This window comes from Oncorhynchus keta, chromosome 7 (genome assembly GCF_023373465.1).
Source record: "Oncorhynchus keta strain PuntledgeMale-10-30-2019 chromosome 7, Oket_V2, whole genome shotgun sequence".
Classification (NCBI taxonomy): Eukaryota; Metazoa; Chordata; class Actinopteri; order Salmoniformes; family Salmonidae; genus Oncorhynchus; species Oncorhynchus keta.
In genome coordinates, this window is record NC_068427.1 from 25775938 (window position 1) to 25790783 (window position 14846).

The window sequence follows — 14846 nt, forward strand, 5'->3', positions numbered from 1 at the left end:
TGTAGGTGAGCTGGGGCTCTGTAGGGCTGTAGGTGAGCTGGTGCTGGGGCTCTGTAGGGCTGTAGGTGAGCTGGGGCTGTGTGGGGCTGTAGGTAAGCTGGGGCTCTGTAGGGCTGTAGGTGAGCTGGGGCTCTGTAGGGCTGTAGGTGAGCTGGGGCTCTGTAGGGCTGTAGGTGAGCTGGGGCTCTGTAGGGCTGTAGGTGAGCTGGGGCTCTGTAGGGCTGTAGGTGAGCTGGGGCTCTGTAGGGCTGTAGGTGAGCTGGGGCTCTGTAGGGCTGTAGGTGAGCTGGTGCTGGGGCTCTGTAGGGCTGTAGGTGAGCTGGGGCTCTGTGGGGCTGTAGGTAAGCTGGGGCTCTGTAGGGCTGTAGGTGAGCTGGGGCTCTGTAGGGCTGTAGGTGAGCTGGGGCTGGGGCTCTGTAGGGATGTAGGGAACTGGGGCTGGTGCTGGAGATCTGTAGGGCTGTTGGTGAGCTGGGGCCCTGTAGGGCTGTAGGTGAGCTGGGGCTCTGTAGGGCTGTAGGTGAGCTGGGGGCTGGTGCTGGGGCTCTGTAGGGCTGTAGGTGAGCTGGGGCTCTGTAGGGCTGAAGGTGAGCCAGGGCTCAGTAGGGCTGTAGGTGAGCTGGGGCTCTGTAGGGCTGTGGGTGAGCTGGGGCTCTGTAGGGCTGAAGGTGAGCTGGGGCTCTGTAGGGCTGTAGGTGAGCTGGGGCTCAATAGGGCTATAGGTGAGCTGGGGCTCTGTGGGGCTGTAGGTGAGCTGGGGCTCTGTAGGGCTGTAGGTGAGCTGGGGCTGGGGTTCTGTAGGGCTGTAGGGACCTGGGGCTCTATAGGGCTGTAGGGAGCTGGGGCTCTATAGGGCTGTAGGGGGCTGTAGGGATCTAGGGCTATGTAGGGCTGTAGGGAGCTGGGGCTCTGTAGGGCTGTAGGGAGCTAGGGCTCTGTGGGGCTGTAGGTGAGCTGGGGCTCTGTAGGGCTGTAGGTGAGCTGGGGCTCTGTAGGGCTGTAGGTGAGCTGGGGCTCTGTAGGGCTGTAGGTAAGCTGGGGCTCTGTAGGGCTGTAGGTGAGCTGGGGCTCTGTAGGGCTGTAGGTGAGCTGGAGCTCTGTAGGGCTGTAGGTGAGCTGGGGCTCTGTAGGGCTGTAGGTGAGCTGGGGCTCTGTAGGGCTGTAGGTGAGCTGGGGCTCTGTAGGGCTGTAGGTGAGCTGGGGCTCTGTAGGGCTGTAGGTGAGCTGGGGCTCTGTAGGGCTGTAGGTGAGCTGGAGCTCTGTAGGGCTGTAGGTGAGCTGGGGCTCTGTTGGTGAGCTGGTGCTCTGTAGGGCTGTAGGTGAGCTTGGGCTCTGTAGGGCTGTAGGTGAGCTGGGGCTTTGTGGGGCTGTAGGTGAGCTGGGGCTCTGTAGGGCTGTAGGTGAGCTGGGGCTCTGTATGGCTGTAGGTGAGCTGGGGCTCTGTATGGCTGTAGGTGAGCTGGGGCTCTGTATGGGCTGTAGGTGAGCTGGGGCTCTGTAGGGCTGTAGGTGAGCTGGGGCTCTGTAGGGCTGTAGGTGAGCTGGGGCTCTGTAGGGCTGTAGGTGAACTGGGGCTCTGTTGGGCTGTAGGTGAGCTGGGGCTCTGTTGGGCTGTAGGTGAGCTGGGGCTCTGTGGGGCTGTAGGTGAGCTGGGGCTTTGTGGGGCTGTAGGTGAGCTGGGGCTCTGTAGGGCTGTAGGTGAGCTGGGGCTGGTGCTGGGGCTCTGTAGGGCTGTAGGTGAGCTGGGGCTCTGTATGGCTGTAGGTGAGCTGGGGCTCTGTAGGGCTGTAGGTGAGCTGGGGCTGGTGCTGGGGCTCTGTAGGGCTGTAGGTGAGCTGGGGCTCTGTATGGCTGTAGGTGAGCTGGGGCTCTGTAGGGCTGTAGGTCAGCTGGGGTTTTGTAGGGCTGTAGCGAGCTGGGGTTTTGTAGGGCTGTAGCGAGCTAGGGTTTTGTAGGGCTGTAGCGAGCTGGGGCTGGTACTCTGTAGGGATGTAGGGAACTGGGGCTGGTGCTGGAGCTCTGTAGGGCTGTAGGGAACTGGGGCTGGTGCTGGGGCTCTGTAGGGAACTGGGGATGGTGCTGGGGCTCTGTAGGGCTGTAGGGAACTGGGGCTGGTGCTGGGGCTCTGTCGGGCTGTAGGGAACTGGGGCTGGTGCTGGGGCTCTGTAGGGCTGTAGGGAACTGGGGCTGGTGCTGGAGCTCTGTAGGGAACTGGGGCTGGTGCTGGGGCTCTGTCGGGCTGTCGGTGAGCTGGGGCTCTGTAGGGCTGTAGGTGAGCTGGGGCTGGTGCTCTGTAGGGATGTAGGGAACTGGGGCTGGTGCTGGGGCTCTGTAGGGCTGTAGGTGAGCTGGGGCTCTGTAGGGCTGTAGGTGAGCTGGGGCTCTGTAGGGCTGTAGGTGAGCTGGGGCTCTGTAGGGCTGTAGGTGAGCTGGGGCTCTGTAGGGCTGTAGGTGAGCTGGGGCTCTGTAGGGCTGTAGGTGAGCTGGGGCTCTGTTGGGCTGTAGGTGAGCTGGGGCTCTGTTGGGCTGTAGGTGAGCTGGGGGCTGGTGCTGGGGCTCTGTAGGGCTGTAGGTGAGCTGGGGCTCTGTAGGGCTGAAGGTGAGCCAGGGCTCAGTAGGGCTGTAGGTGAGCCGGGGCTCTGTTGGGCTGTAGGTGAGCTGGGGCTCTGTTGGGCTGTAGGTGAGCTGGGGCTCTGTGGGGCTGTAGGTGAGCTGGGGCTCTGTGGGGCTGTAGGTGAGCTGGGGCTCTGTAGGGCTGTAGGTGAGCTGGGGCTCAATAGGGCTATAGGTGAGCTGGGGCTCTGTGGGGCTGTAGGTGAGCTGGGGCTCTGTAGGGCTGTAGGTGAGCTGGGGCTGGGGTTCTGTAGGGCTGTAGGGACCTGGGGCTCTATAGGGCTGTAGGGAGCTGTAGGGAGCTGGGGCTCTATAGGGCTGTAGGGGGCTGTAGGGATCTAGGGCTATGTAGGGCTGTAGGGAGCTGGGGCTCTGTAGGGCTGTAGGGAGCTAGGGCTCTGTGGGGCTGTAGGTGAGCTGGGGCTCTGTAGGGCTGTAGGTGAGCTGGGGCTCTGTAGGTGAGCTGGGGCTCTGTAGGGCTGTAGGTAAGCTGGGGCTATGTAGGGCTGTAGGTGAGCTGGGGCTCTGTAGGGCTGTAGGTGAGCTGGGGCTCTGTAGGGCTGTAGGTGAGCTGGAGCTCTGTAGGGCTGTAGGTGAGCTGGGGCTCTGTAGGGCTGTAGGTGAGCTGGGGCTCTGTAGGGCTGTAGGTGAGCTGGGGCTCTGTAGGGCTGTATGTGAGCTGGGGCTCTGTAGGGCTGTAGGTGAGCTGGGGCTCTGTAGGGCTGTAGGTGAGCTGGGGCTCTGTTGGGCTGTAGGTGAGCTGGGGCTCTGTTGGGCTGTAGGTGAGCTGGGGCTCTGTTGGGCTGTAGGTGAGCTGGGGCTCTGTAGGGCTGTAGGTGAGCTGGGGCTCTGTAGGGCTGTAGGTGAGCTGGGGCTCTGTAGGGCTGTAGGTGAGCTGGGGCTCTGTAGGGCTGTAGGTGAGCTGGAGCTCTGTAGGGCTGTAGGTGAGCTGGGGCTCTGTTGGTGAGCTGGGGCTATGTAGGGCTGTAGGTGAGCTGGGGCTCTGTAGGGCTGTAGGTGAGCTGGGGCTTTGTGGGGCTGTAGGTGAGCTGGGGCTCTGTAGGGCTGTAGGTGAGCTGGGGCTCTGTATGGCTGTAGGTGAGCTGGGGCTCTGTATGGCTGTAGGTGAGCTGGGGCTCTGTAGGGCTGTAGGTGAGCTGGGGCTCTGTAGGGCTGTAGGTGAGCTGGGGCTCTGTAGGGCTGTAGGTGAGCTGGGGCTCTGTAGGGCTGTAGGTGAGCTGGGGCTCTGTAGGGCTGTAGGTGAGCTGGGGCTCTGTTGGGCTGTAGGTGAGCTGGGGCTCTGTGGGGCTGTAGGTGAGCTGGGGCTTTGTGGGGCTGTAGGTGAGCTGGGGCTCTGTAGGGCTGTAGGTGAGCTGGGGCTGGTGCTGGGGCTCTGTAGGGCTGTAGGTGAGCTGGGGCTCTGTATGGCTGTAGGTGAGCTGGGGCTCTGTAGGGCTGTAGGTGAGCTGGGGCTGGTGCTGGGGCTCTGTAGGGCTGTAGGTGAGCTGGGGCTCTGTATGGCTGTAGGTGAGCTGGGGCTCTGTAGGGCTGTAGGTCAGCTGGGGTTTTGTAGGGCTGTAGCGAGCTGGGGTTTTGTAGGGCTGTAGCGAGCTAGGGTTTTGTAGGGCTATAGCGAGCTGGGGCTGGTACTCTGTAGGGATGTAGGGAACTGGGGCTGGTGCTGGAGCTCTGTAGGGCTGTAGGGAACTGGGGCTGGTGCTGGGGCTCTGTAGGGCTGTAGGGAACTGGGGATGGTGCTGGGGCTCTGTAGGGCTGTAGGGAACTGGGGCTGGTGCTGGGGCTCTGTCAGGCTGTAGGGAACTGGGGCTGGTGCTGGGGCTCTGTAGGGCTGTAGGGAACTGGGGCTGGTGCTGGAGCTCTGTAGGGAACTGGGGCTGGTGCTGGGGCTCTGTCGGGCTGTCGGTGAGCTGGGGCTCTGTAGGGCTGTAGGTGAGCTGGGGCTGGTGCTCTGTAGGGATGTAGGGAACTGGGGCTGGTGCTGGGGCTCTGTAGGGCTGTAGGTGAGCTGGGGCTCTGTAGGGCTGTAGGTGAGCTGGGGCTCTGTAGGGCTGTAGGTGAGCTGGGGCTCTGTAGGGCTGTAGGTGAGCTGAGGCTCTGTAGGGCTGTAGGTGAGCTGGGGCTCTGTAGGGCTGTAGGTGAGCTGGGGCTCTGTAGGGCTGTAGGTGAGCTGGGGCTCTGTTGGGCTGTAGGTGAGCTGGGGCTCTGTTGGGCTGTAGGTGAGCTGGGGCTCTGTGGGGCTGTAGGTGAGCTGGGGCTTTGTGGGGCTGTAGGTGAGCTGGGGCTCTGTAGGGCTGTAGGTGAGCTGGGGCTGGTGCTGGGGCTCTGTAGGGCTGTAGGTGAGCTGGGGCTCTGTATGGCTGTAGGTGAGCTGGGGCTCTGTAGGGCTGTAGGTGAGCTGGGGCTGGTGCTGGGGCTCTGTATGGCTGTAGGTGAGCTGGGGCTCTGTAGGGCTGTAGGTCAGCTGGGGTTTTGTAGGGCTGTAGCGAGCTGGGGTTTTGTAGGGCTGTAGCGAGCTAGGGTTTTGTAGGGCTGTAGCGAGCTGGGGCTGGTACTCTGTAGGGATGTAGGGAACTGGGGCTGGTGCTGGAGCTCTGTAGGGCTGTAAGGAACTGGGGCTGGTGCTGGGGCTCTGTAGGGCTGTAGGGAACTGGGGATGGTGCTGGGGCTCTGTAGGGCTGTAGGGAACTGGGGCTGGTGCTGGGGCTCTGTAGGGCTGTAGGGAACTGGGGCTGGTGCTGGAGCTCTGTAGGGAACTGGGGCTGGTGCTGGGGCTCTGTCGGGCTGTCGGTGAGCTGGGGCTCTGTAGGGCTGTAGGTGAGCTGGGGCTGGTGCTCTGTAGGGATGTAGGGAACTGGGGCTGGTGCTGGGGCTCTGTAGGGCTGTAGGTGAGCTGGGGCTCTGTAGGGCTGTAGGTGAGCTGTGGCTCTGTAGGACTGTAGGTGAGCTGGGGTTTTGTAGGGCTGTAGCGAGCTGGGGTTTTGTAGGGCTGTAGCGAGCTGGGGCTGGTGCTCTGTAGGGATGTAGGGAACTGGGGCTGGTGCTGGAGATCTGTAGGGCTGTTGGTGAGCTGGGGCCCTGTAGGGCTGTAGGTGAGCTGGGGCTCTGTAGGGCTGTAGGTGAGCTGGGGGCTGGTGCTGGGGCTCTGTAGGGCTGTTGGTGAGCTGGGGGCTGGTGCTGGGGCTCTGTGGGGCTGTAGGTGAGCTGGGGCTCTGCAGGGCTGAAGGTGAGCCGGGGCTCAGTAGGGCTGTGGGTGAGCTGGGGCTCTGTAGGGCTGTGGGTGAGCTGGGGCTCTGTAGGGCTGAAGGTGAGCTGGGGCTCTGTAGGGCTGTAGGTGAGCTGGGGCTCAATAGGGCTGTAGGTGAGCTGGGGCTCAATAGGGCTGTAGGTGAGCTGGGGCTCTGTGGGGCTGTAGGTGAGCTGGGGCTCTGTGGGGCTGTAGGTGAGCTGGGGCTCTGTAGGGCTGTAGGTGAGCTGGGGCTGGGGTTCTGTAGGGCTGTAGGGAGCTGGGGCTCTATAGGGCTGTAGGGAGCTGTAGGGATCTAGGGCTCTGTAGGGCTGTAGGGAGCTGGGGCTCTGTAGGGCTGTAGGGAGCTGGGGCTCTGTAGGGCTGTAGGTGAGCTGGGGCTCTGTAGGGCTGTAGGTGAGCTGGGGCTCTGTAGGGCTGTAGGTGAGCTGGGGCTCTGTAGGGCTGTAGGTGAGCTGGGGCTCTGTTGGGCTGTCAGTGAGCTGGGGCTCTGTTGGGCTGTCAGTGAGCTGGGGCTCTGTAGGTGAGCTGGGGCTCTGTAGGGCTGTAGGCGAGCTGGGGCTCTGTAGGGCTGTAGGTGAGCTGGGGCTCTGTAGGGCTGTAGGTGAGCTGGGGCTCTGTAGGGCTGTAGGTGAGCTGGGGCTCTGTAGGGCTGTAGGTGAGCTGGGGCGCTGTAGGGCTGTCAGTGAGCTGGGGCTCTGTAGGGCTGTAGGTGAGCTGGGGCTCTGTAGGGCTGTAGGTGAGCTGGGGCTCTGTTGGGCTGTAGGTGAGCTGGGGCTCTGTTGGGCTGTAGGTGAGCTGGGGCTCTGTGGGGCTGTAGGTGAGCTGGGGCTCTGTGGGGCTGTAGGTGAGCTGGGGCTCTGTGGGGCTGTAGGGAGCTGGGGCTCTGTAGGGCTGTAGGTGAGCTGGGGCTCTGTAGGGCTGTAGGTGAGCTGGGGCTCTGTAGGGCTGTAGGTGAGCTGGGGCTGGTGCTGGGGCTCTGTAGGGCTGTAGGTGAGCTGGGGCTCTGTATGGCTGTAGGTGAGCTGGGGCTCTGTAGGGCTGTAGGTCAGCTGGGGTTTTGTAGGGCTGTAGCGAGCTGGGGTTTTGTAGGGCTGTAGCGAGCTAGGGTTTTGTAGGGCTATAGCGAGCTGGGGCTGGTACTCTGTAGGGATGTAGGGAACTGGGGCTGGTGCTGGGGCTCTGTTGGGCTGTCGGTGAGCTGGGGCTCTGTAGGGCTGTCGGGAGCAGGGGCTCTGTAGGGAGCTGGGGCTGTGCTAGGTCTGGTGCAGGGGTTATGCTGAGCCTGGGGCTATGCTGGGTCTGGTGATAGGGTTATGCTGGTGCTATGCTGGGGCTTCGTCTGATGCTGGGGCTTTGCTGGGTCTGGGGCTGGTGCTATGCTGGGCCAAGGCCTCACACGTTTCATCTCTCTTGTCTTTTCTAGCACTTCACACGTCATCCTCAGCCCAGCAGAGGCCCAGTGCAGTCAGAGGCACTGTCCCATCACAGGGAGGGAGCTGCAAACTGCATGTATGCAGAGTATGAGTAGCATTATGCAGTCACTAGGCTTGGGCGATATACCGTTTCTACCGGGTATTTCCAAATACCAACGGTATGATTTTCAATACTGTAAAAAAAAAAAAGTATCTATAAGTATATCTATAAGAAATCTAAGATGTGTGAAATAAATTATCTCCAGCTATGCATTTGGTTTACTAACTGGCTGGATGTCAAGCTTCTTGGTTACAGCAGACATTCAATCCCCTCCTGGATCAAGATCTCTGTTGCCTAAAATGGTTTGTGCATGCGTCCAATAGCGCCCCTTGTGTGCACATTTGGTAATACCGCATAACACCCTATGGCACAGAAACGGTATGAAATCTGAATACCGCCCAACCATAGCAGTCAGCCTCGCTCGCTCGCACGCACGCGCACACATGTGAGGAAGCTCATACATATTGAGCAGGCTGGTGGGTCAGTGTACAGGCACCTCTGGAAGCATGATTTAAAGTCTCTCAATAATGTATTTGGTCAGATGCTGTGTGATGCTCCAGCTCTGCTCACACCTCATTACCCCCACTCTCCTGTTCCGCTCGTTTCTGCTTCTTTGAGAGAGAAAGTGGAAACGGCAAATGTCAGCCTCTCATTTAGCGAAGAGTGGTTAACATTTAAGAAAACAGCTAGGGGAAAGCAGAAGAGACGGCCTACATTCTGACAGATGAATCACGGCTCTAAATGGAGCCATGTGACGCGTGTGTGTGTGTGTGTGTGTGTGTGTGTGTGTGTGTGTGTGTGTGTGTGTGAGGCCTAGTTCGGGAGGAAAACAGGATTTGACTAAAACAACAGAAAGTATGGAGGAGCCAATGGGGGAGCTGGATTAGTCCACCTCACAGCCAATCAAATACTCCTGTGAGCCCAAGCCTATACATGGACTATACATCGAATATAGCCACCATAATTGATTACTTCGCCATGGTAACTCATGCCAATGTAACCGATCACATTGTCACAGTAACTGATAGCTTTTCCAAGGTAACTGATCACGTCGTCATGGAGACAGTGCGGGGCCAGAAGAGAGTGAAAGAGAGCTCCATTGATTTTCTAAATGTGTGTGCGCGCGTGTCATTGGTCCTCTTCACTAGGGGTAAAGACAGTAAACTGCACATCAGGGAAACTAAACAAGCGTGCAGGATGATAAATCGATTGCCAAATGGCTCCTGAAGGGTCTGGTGAGACTGTGTTCAGCTTGAGTGGCTAAGGTCAGAACACTGTCTGTCCCTGAGCTGCTTCAGAGCTCAGACATGTGTGTGTGTGTGTGTGTGTGTGTGTGTGTGTGTGTGTGTGTGTGTGTGTGTGTACATGGTCTGAGGTTGCTGTGTGTGTGTGTGTGAAAGAGGGAGTGGGACAGAGAGAGAAACCCTGTACAGTTGACTATATTCTAATGGCTGGCTTATTGATCAGCAGAGTCACTGAGCTCATCTCCCTGTTGAGTTGTAATCAGCCTCACCTTGACACATCAGTCACACACACAGCCAGTCTCAGTGACAGTAGAGTGGTATAACCCCACACAGCCAGTCTCCGTGAAAGTAGAGTGGTATAACCCCACACAGCCAGTCTCAGTGACAGTAAAGTGGTATAACCCCACACAGCCAGTCTCAGTGACAGTAGAGTGGTATAACCCCACACAGCCAGTCTCAGTGACAGTAAAGTGGTATAACCCCACACAGCCAGTCTCCGTGAAAGTAGAGTGGTATAACCCCACACAGCCAGTCTCAGTGACAGTAAAGTGGTATAACCCCACACAGCCAGTCTCAGTGACAGTAGAGTGGTATAACCCCACACAGCCAGTCTCAGTGACAGTAAAGTGGTATAACCCCACACAGCCAGTCTCAGTGACAGTAGAGTGGTATAACTCCACACAGCCAGTCTCAGTGACAGTAAAGTGGTATAACTCCACACAGCCAGTCTCAGTGAAACTAGAGTGGTATAACCCCACACAGCCAGTCTCAGTGACAGTAAAGTGGTATAACCCCACACAGCCAGTCTCAGTGACAGTAAAGTGGTATAACCCCACACAGCCAGTCTCAGTGACAGTAAAGTGGTATAACCCCACACAGCCAGTCTCAGTGACAGTAAAGTGGTATAACCCCACACAGCCAGTCTCAGTGACAGTAAAGTGGTATAACTCCACACAGCCAGTCTCAGTGACAGTAGAGTGGTATAACCCCACACAGCCAGTCTCAGTGACAGTAAAGTGGTATAACCCCACACAGCCAGTCTCAGTGACAGTAAAGTGGTATAACCCCACACAGCCAGTCTCAGTGACAGTAAAGTGGTATAACCCCACACAGCCAGTCTCAGTGACAGTAAAGTGGTATAACCCCACACAGCCAGTCTCAGTGACAGTAAAGTGGTATAACCCCACACAGCCAGTCTCAGCCAGTCTCAGTGACAGTAAAGTGGTATAACCCCACACAGCCAGTCTCAGTGACAGTAGATAACCCCACAGTGGTATAACCCCACACAGCCAGTCTCAGTGACAGTATGGTATAACCCCACACAGCCAGTCTCAGTGACAGTAAAGTGGTATAACCCCACAGCCAGTCTCAGTGACAGTAAAGTGGTATAACCCCACAGCAGCCAGTCTCAGTGACAGTAAAGTGGTATAACCCCACACAGCCAGTCTCAGTGACAGTAAAGTGGTATAACCCCACACAGCCAGTCTCAGTGACAGTAGAGTGGTATAACCCCACACAGACAGTAAAGTGGTATAACCCCACACAGCCAGTCTCAGTGACAGTAAAGTGGTATAACCCCACACAGCCAGTCTCAGTGACAGTAAAGTGGTATAACCCCACACAGCCAGTCTCAGTGACAGTAAAGTGGTATAACCCCACACAGCCAGTCTCAGTGACAGTAAAGTGGTATAACCCCAGGCTGATCCTCCCACTTACAGCCTCACAGGCAGGATAAAAGAAGCACCACCAGTGTAGGGCTTGCCTCCAGTGCTTTCCTAAAGCCATTCCCATTAAGCAGGAGCTTCCTGTGTGTGTGGACCAGAAGTCCCCACAAGAATAGTAAACAAACAAAAATTTGGCCAACTGGGGACATTTTGTTGAACCCCACAAGGTCAAATGCTATTTCTAGAGGGTTTAGGGTTAAGGTTAGAATTAGTGTTATAATTAGGTTTAGGAGCTAGGGTTATTTTTAGAGTTAGGGTTCGGTTTTTGGGTTAAGGTTAGGGTAAGAGTATGTGTTAGGGTAAATAGGAGTTTGAATGGGACTGAATTGTGTGTGCCCACAAGGTTAGCTGTACAAGACTCAGTGTGTGTGTGTGTGTGTGTGTGTGTGTGTGTGTGTGTGTGTGTGTGTGTGTGTGTGTGTGTGTGTGTGTGTGTGTGTGTGTAGATGGTGAAGGAAAACAGAGAGCAACAGAGGGCACACCCACACACTTTAATGAGGTAGTGCACATTGCAAAAACAGAAACACTCCTCAGCTCAGCTCAAGACCAGAGTGACAGTAATGTCATTCAGTCTCCTCACAGAGAGACTACATAAACAACCTGGGAACCCAGGAACACAAACACTGACATTAACCTCCACTACACACAAACTCTGCCTCAACGTCATCAGTGGGTTGTTCAGTGTGTGTGTGTGTGTAACAGCCACCCCTGCGACAAGATCACCAGGTCATGGATTAGCCTATCCAGCCATATCCAGACCTACGGCCAGCCAGCCAGACCCACACCACAACCCTGACCCCTGGAGGGAAATCATAGTCGACAATGAGGGATCCCAAAGGAACGGTATACAGTGTGTGTGGGTGTGAGCGAATAAAAGCCTATTATTGCAGCAGCACGTGATGCCATGGGGTGTAGTTAGACAATTGTTGATGAGGGAAAGAGTTCAAGGACCTCTTTTGATTCCTCCTTCCCCCCCTCTTTCTCAGTCCCTCTCTCTTTTTTCCACCTATTATTTTCCTCTCTGATCACTACCTCTAGTGGGGACATTACACTGCTCCATTAGGAGGTTCCGCCCTGCCCAGTGCTACACATGCCCAGAAACACGCATGCAAACACTCTCTCTCACACACACACAGACACACAATTAGTCCGTCAAAAGAGATCGAGAGCAATTAGAGCAGAGAGAGAGAGAGAGAGAGAGAGAGAGAGAGAGAGAGAGAGAGCAATTAGAGCAGAGAGAGAGAGAGAGAGCAATTAGAGCAGAGAGAGAGAGAGAGCAATTAGAGCAGAGAGAGAGAGCAATTAGAGCAGAGAGAGAGAGAGCAATTAGAGCAGAGAGAGAGAGCAATTAGAGCAGAGAGAGAGAGAGAGCAATTAGAGCAGAGAGAGAGAGAGAGCAGAGCAGAGAGAGAGAGAGAGAGAGAGAGAGCAATTAGAGCAGAGAGAGAGAGCAATTAGAGCAGAGAGAGAGAGCAATTAGAGCAGAGAGAGAGAGCAATTAGAGCAGAGAGAGAGAGCAATTAGAGCAGAGAGAGAGAGAGCAATTAGAGCAGAGAGAGAGAGAGCAATTGGAGCAGAGAGAGAGAGAGCAATTGGAGCAGAGAGAGAGAGAGCAATTGGAGCAGAGAGAGAGAGAGCGAGAGCAATTAGAGCAGAGAGAGAGAGCAGAGAAAGACTAACACCTATAGGTCCGTCGCACCACAGACCTAATGGGCAGAACACACAATGCTAATACAGGACTCACTCCTCAGACTGTACAGGACTCTCACAGAACAAAGGATGACAGGGAGGAGAAAACCTGTGCAGCATATGTTCATCTCTAAACATTCCCCGACCTCAGGCCTACCGCAGTCATTCTGTGTGTGTCTCTTTTTTGTGTGTTAATTAATGTCCAGAAGTGTGGTTGGTTGGCCACATGGCTCAAGGCGTGTGTGTCTCCCACCTGGCTGTAACACGCTGATCCCCAGCAGGTTGGACGTCCTGTTGGCCACTTTGCTCCAGGTGTTGTCGTAGTTCCTCCTCCAGAGGAGGGCAGAGCACTGATATGTCCCCGCCTCCCTACGCCCAGCACGCGTCACAGACAACCTGAAGTTGGTGTTGGCATGGGAACGGTCCACGGTGGTGCGGGTGCCCTGGCCCAGCAGCTGCTCGCCCCACTGCAGCGTGCCCTCTCTGGTAAACGTCACCAGGTCTCGGAACTCGCCCACTGCGCCACCCTCACCACCCTCGCCGGCAGAACCCGAGCTGGAGGGCATGAAGCGCCAGGTGACGGAAGCGGGCACACGAGGGTTATGGCGGGGCTTGACCAGGCACTGGAGATCAAACGAGTCGCCAAAGGTCACGCTAGGTGTCCGTGACGACGCCGAAACCACAAAGGAGGATTCTGGGGAGACAGGAAATGATGTGTTAATGTTGGATAGTAAGGCTAAATTCCAAACCGACCCATAGCTCTTATTCCCTAAATTGGATTACTAGTTCCTATTCCCTAATTCCTATACCCTAGTTTCTATTCCATAACTCCTATTTCCTAGCTGCTATTTCCTATCTGCTATTCCTTAGGCACTTGAAGTACAGTGGGGCAAAAAAGTATTTAGTCAGCCACCAATTGTGCAAGTTCTCCCACTTAAAAAGATGAAAGGCCTGTAATTTTCATCATAGGTACACTTCAACTATGACAGACAAAATGAGAAAAAAGAGAAAAAATCCAGAAAATCACATTGTAGGATTTTTTATGAATTTATTTGCAAATTATGGTGTATGCTTATATATTATATATATTACAATACATTCACAACACACTGTGCCCCAACTCCACCACTACCACATATACACAGTACTAAATCCATGTATAAACTCAGTTTTTGACAATTCCTGACATTTAATCCAAGTAAATATTCCCCTTTTTAGGTCAGTTAGCATCACCACTTTATTTTAAGAATGTGAAATGTCAGACTAATGGTAGAGAGTGATTTATTTCAGCTTTTCTTTCTTTCATCACATTCCCAGTGGGTCAGAAGTTTACATACACTCAATTAGTATTTGGTAGCATTGCCTATAAAATGATTTAACTTGGGTCAAACGTTTCAGGTAGCCTTCCACAAGCTTCTCACAATATTTTGGGAGAATTTTGGCCCATTCCTCCAGACAGAGTTGGTGTAATGAAGTCAGGTTTGTTTGGGGTCATTGTCCATTTGGAAGACCCATTTACGATCAGCTTTAACTTCCTGACTGATGTCTTGAGATTGTTGCTTCAATTTATCCACAGAATGTTCCATCCTCATGATGCCATCTATTTTGTGAAGTGCACCAGTCCCTCCTGCAGAAATACACCCCCACAACATGATGCTGCCACCCCCGTGCTTCACGGTTGGGATGGTGTTCTTCAGCTTGCAAGCCTCCGCCTTATTCCTCCAAACGTAACGATGGTCATTATGGCCAAACATTTCTATTTTTGTTTCATCAAACCAGAGCACATTTTTCCAAAAAGTACAATCTTTGTCCCTGTGTGCAGTTGAAAACCGTAGTCTGGCTTTTTTATTGTGGTTTTGGAACAGTGGTGTTTATACTTACGTAGTATTGTTTGTACAGACGAATGTGGTACCTTCAGGCATTTGGAAATTGCTCCCAAGGATGAACCAGACTTGTGGAGGTGGGCAATTTTTTTATGAAGTCTTGGCTGATTTCTTTAGATTTTCCCATGATGTCAAGCAAAGAGGCACTTAGTTTGAAGTTCGGCCTTGAAATACATCCATAGGTACACCTCCAATTGACTCAAATGATGTCAATTAGCCTATCAGAAGCTTCTAAAGCCGTGACATAATTTTCTGGAATTTTCCAAGATGTTTAAAGGCACAGTCAACTTAGTGCATGTAAAGGTCTGACCCACTGGAATTGTGATACAGTGAATTATAAGTGAAATAATCTGTCTGAACAATTGTTGGAAAAATTGCATCAGTTTGCATCAGTTACTTGCTTGCATCAGTTACTTGATGTGGAATAGAGTTCCATGTAGTCATGACTATGTAGTACTGTGTGCCTCCCATAGTCTGTTCTGGAATTGGGGACTATGAAGAGACCTCTTGTGGCATGTCTTGTGGGGGTATGCATGGGTGTCTGAGCTGTGTGCCAGTAGTTTAGACAGACAGCTTGGTGCATTCAACTTGTCAATACCTCTCATACATAAAAGTAGTGAGGAAGTCAATCTCTCCTCCACTTTCAGCCATGAGAGATTAACATGCATATTATTAATAGTAGCTCTCTGTGTACATCCATCCTTTTTTTGTGGCACCTGATCACACGACTGAACAGTTTTCAAGGTGCGACAAAACTAAGGCCTGTAGGACCTGCCTTGTTAAGGCAGCAGAGAATCGCTTTATTATAGATAGACTTCTCCCCATCTTAGCTACTACTGCATCAAAATGTTTTGACCATGACAGTTTACAATCTAGTTACTCCAAGCTGTTTAGTCATCTCAACTTGCTCAATTTCCACAAGATTTATTTGAGGTTTAGGGTTTAGTGAGTA

General features: G+C 54.3%; 1 protein-coding gene and 1 long non-coding RNA gene across 4 annotated transcripts in view; one reads left to right on the top strand and one right to left on the bottom strand.

The window, feature by feature from the left end:
- Positions 1-14846, bottom strand: part of LOC118386209 (immunoglobulin superfamily member 3) — a 145149-nt gene that overhangs the window by 19062 nt on the left and 111241 nt on the right. For all 3 annotated transcript variants that reach the window (XM_035773752.2, XM_035773750.2, XM_035773751.2), the window contains exon 6: positions 12265-12705. In XM_035773752.2, the coding sequence (XP_035629645.2) occupies positions 12265-12705 (441 nt within the window). The remainder of the gene's footprint in view (positions 1-12264; positions 12706-14846) is intronic.
- Positions 4060-6933, top strand: LOC127931095 (uncharacterized). Its single transcript, XR_008139791.1, has 3 exons — positions 4060-4140; positions 4905-4997; positions 6806-6933. It is a non-coding gene; the product is annotated as an uncharacterized LOC127931095 (long non-coding RNA).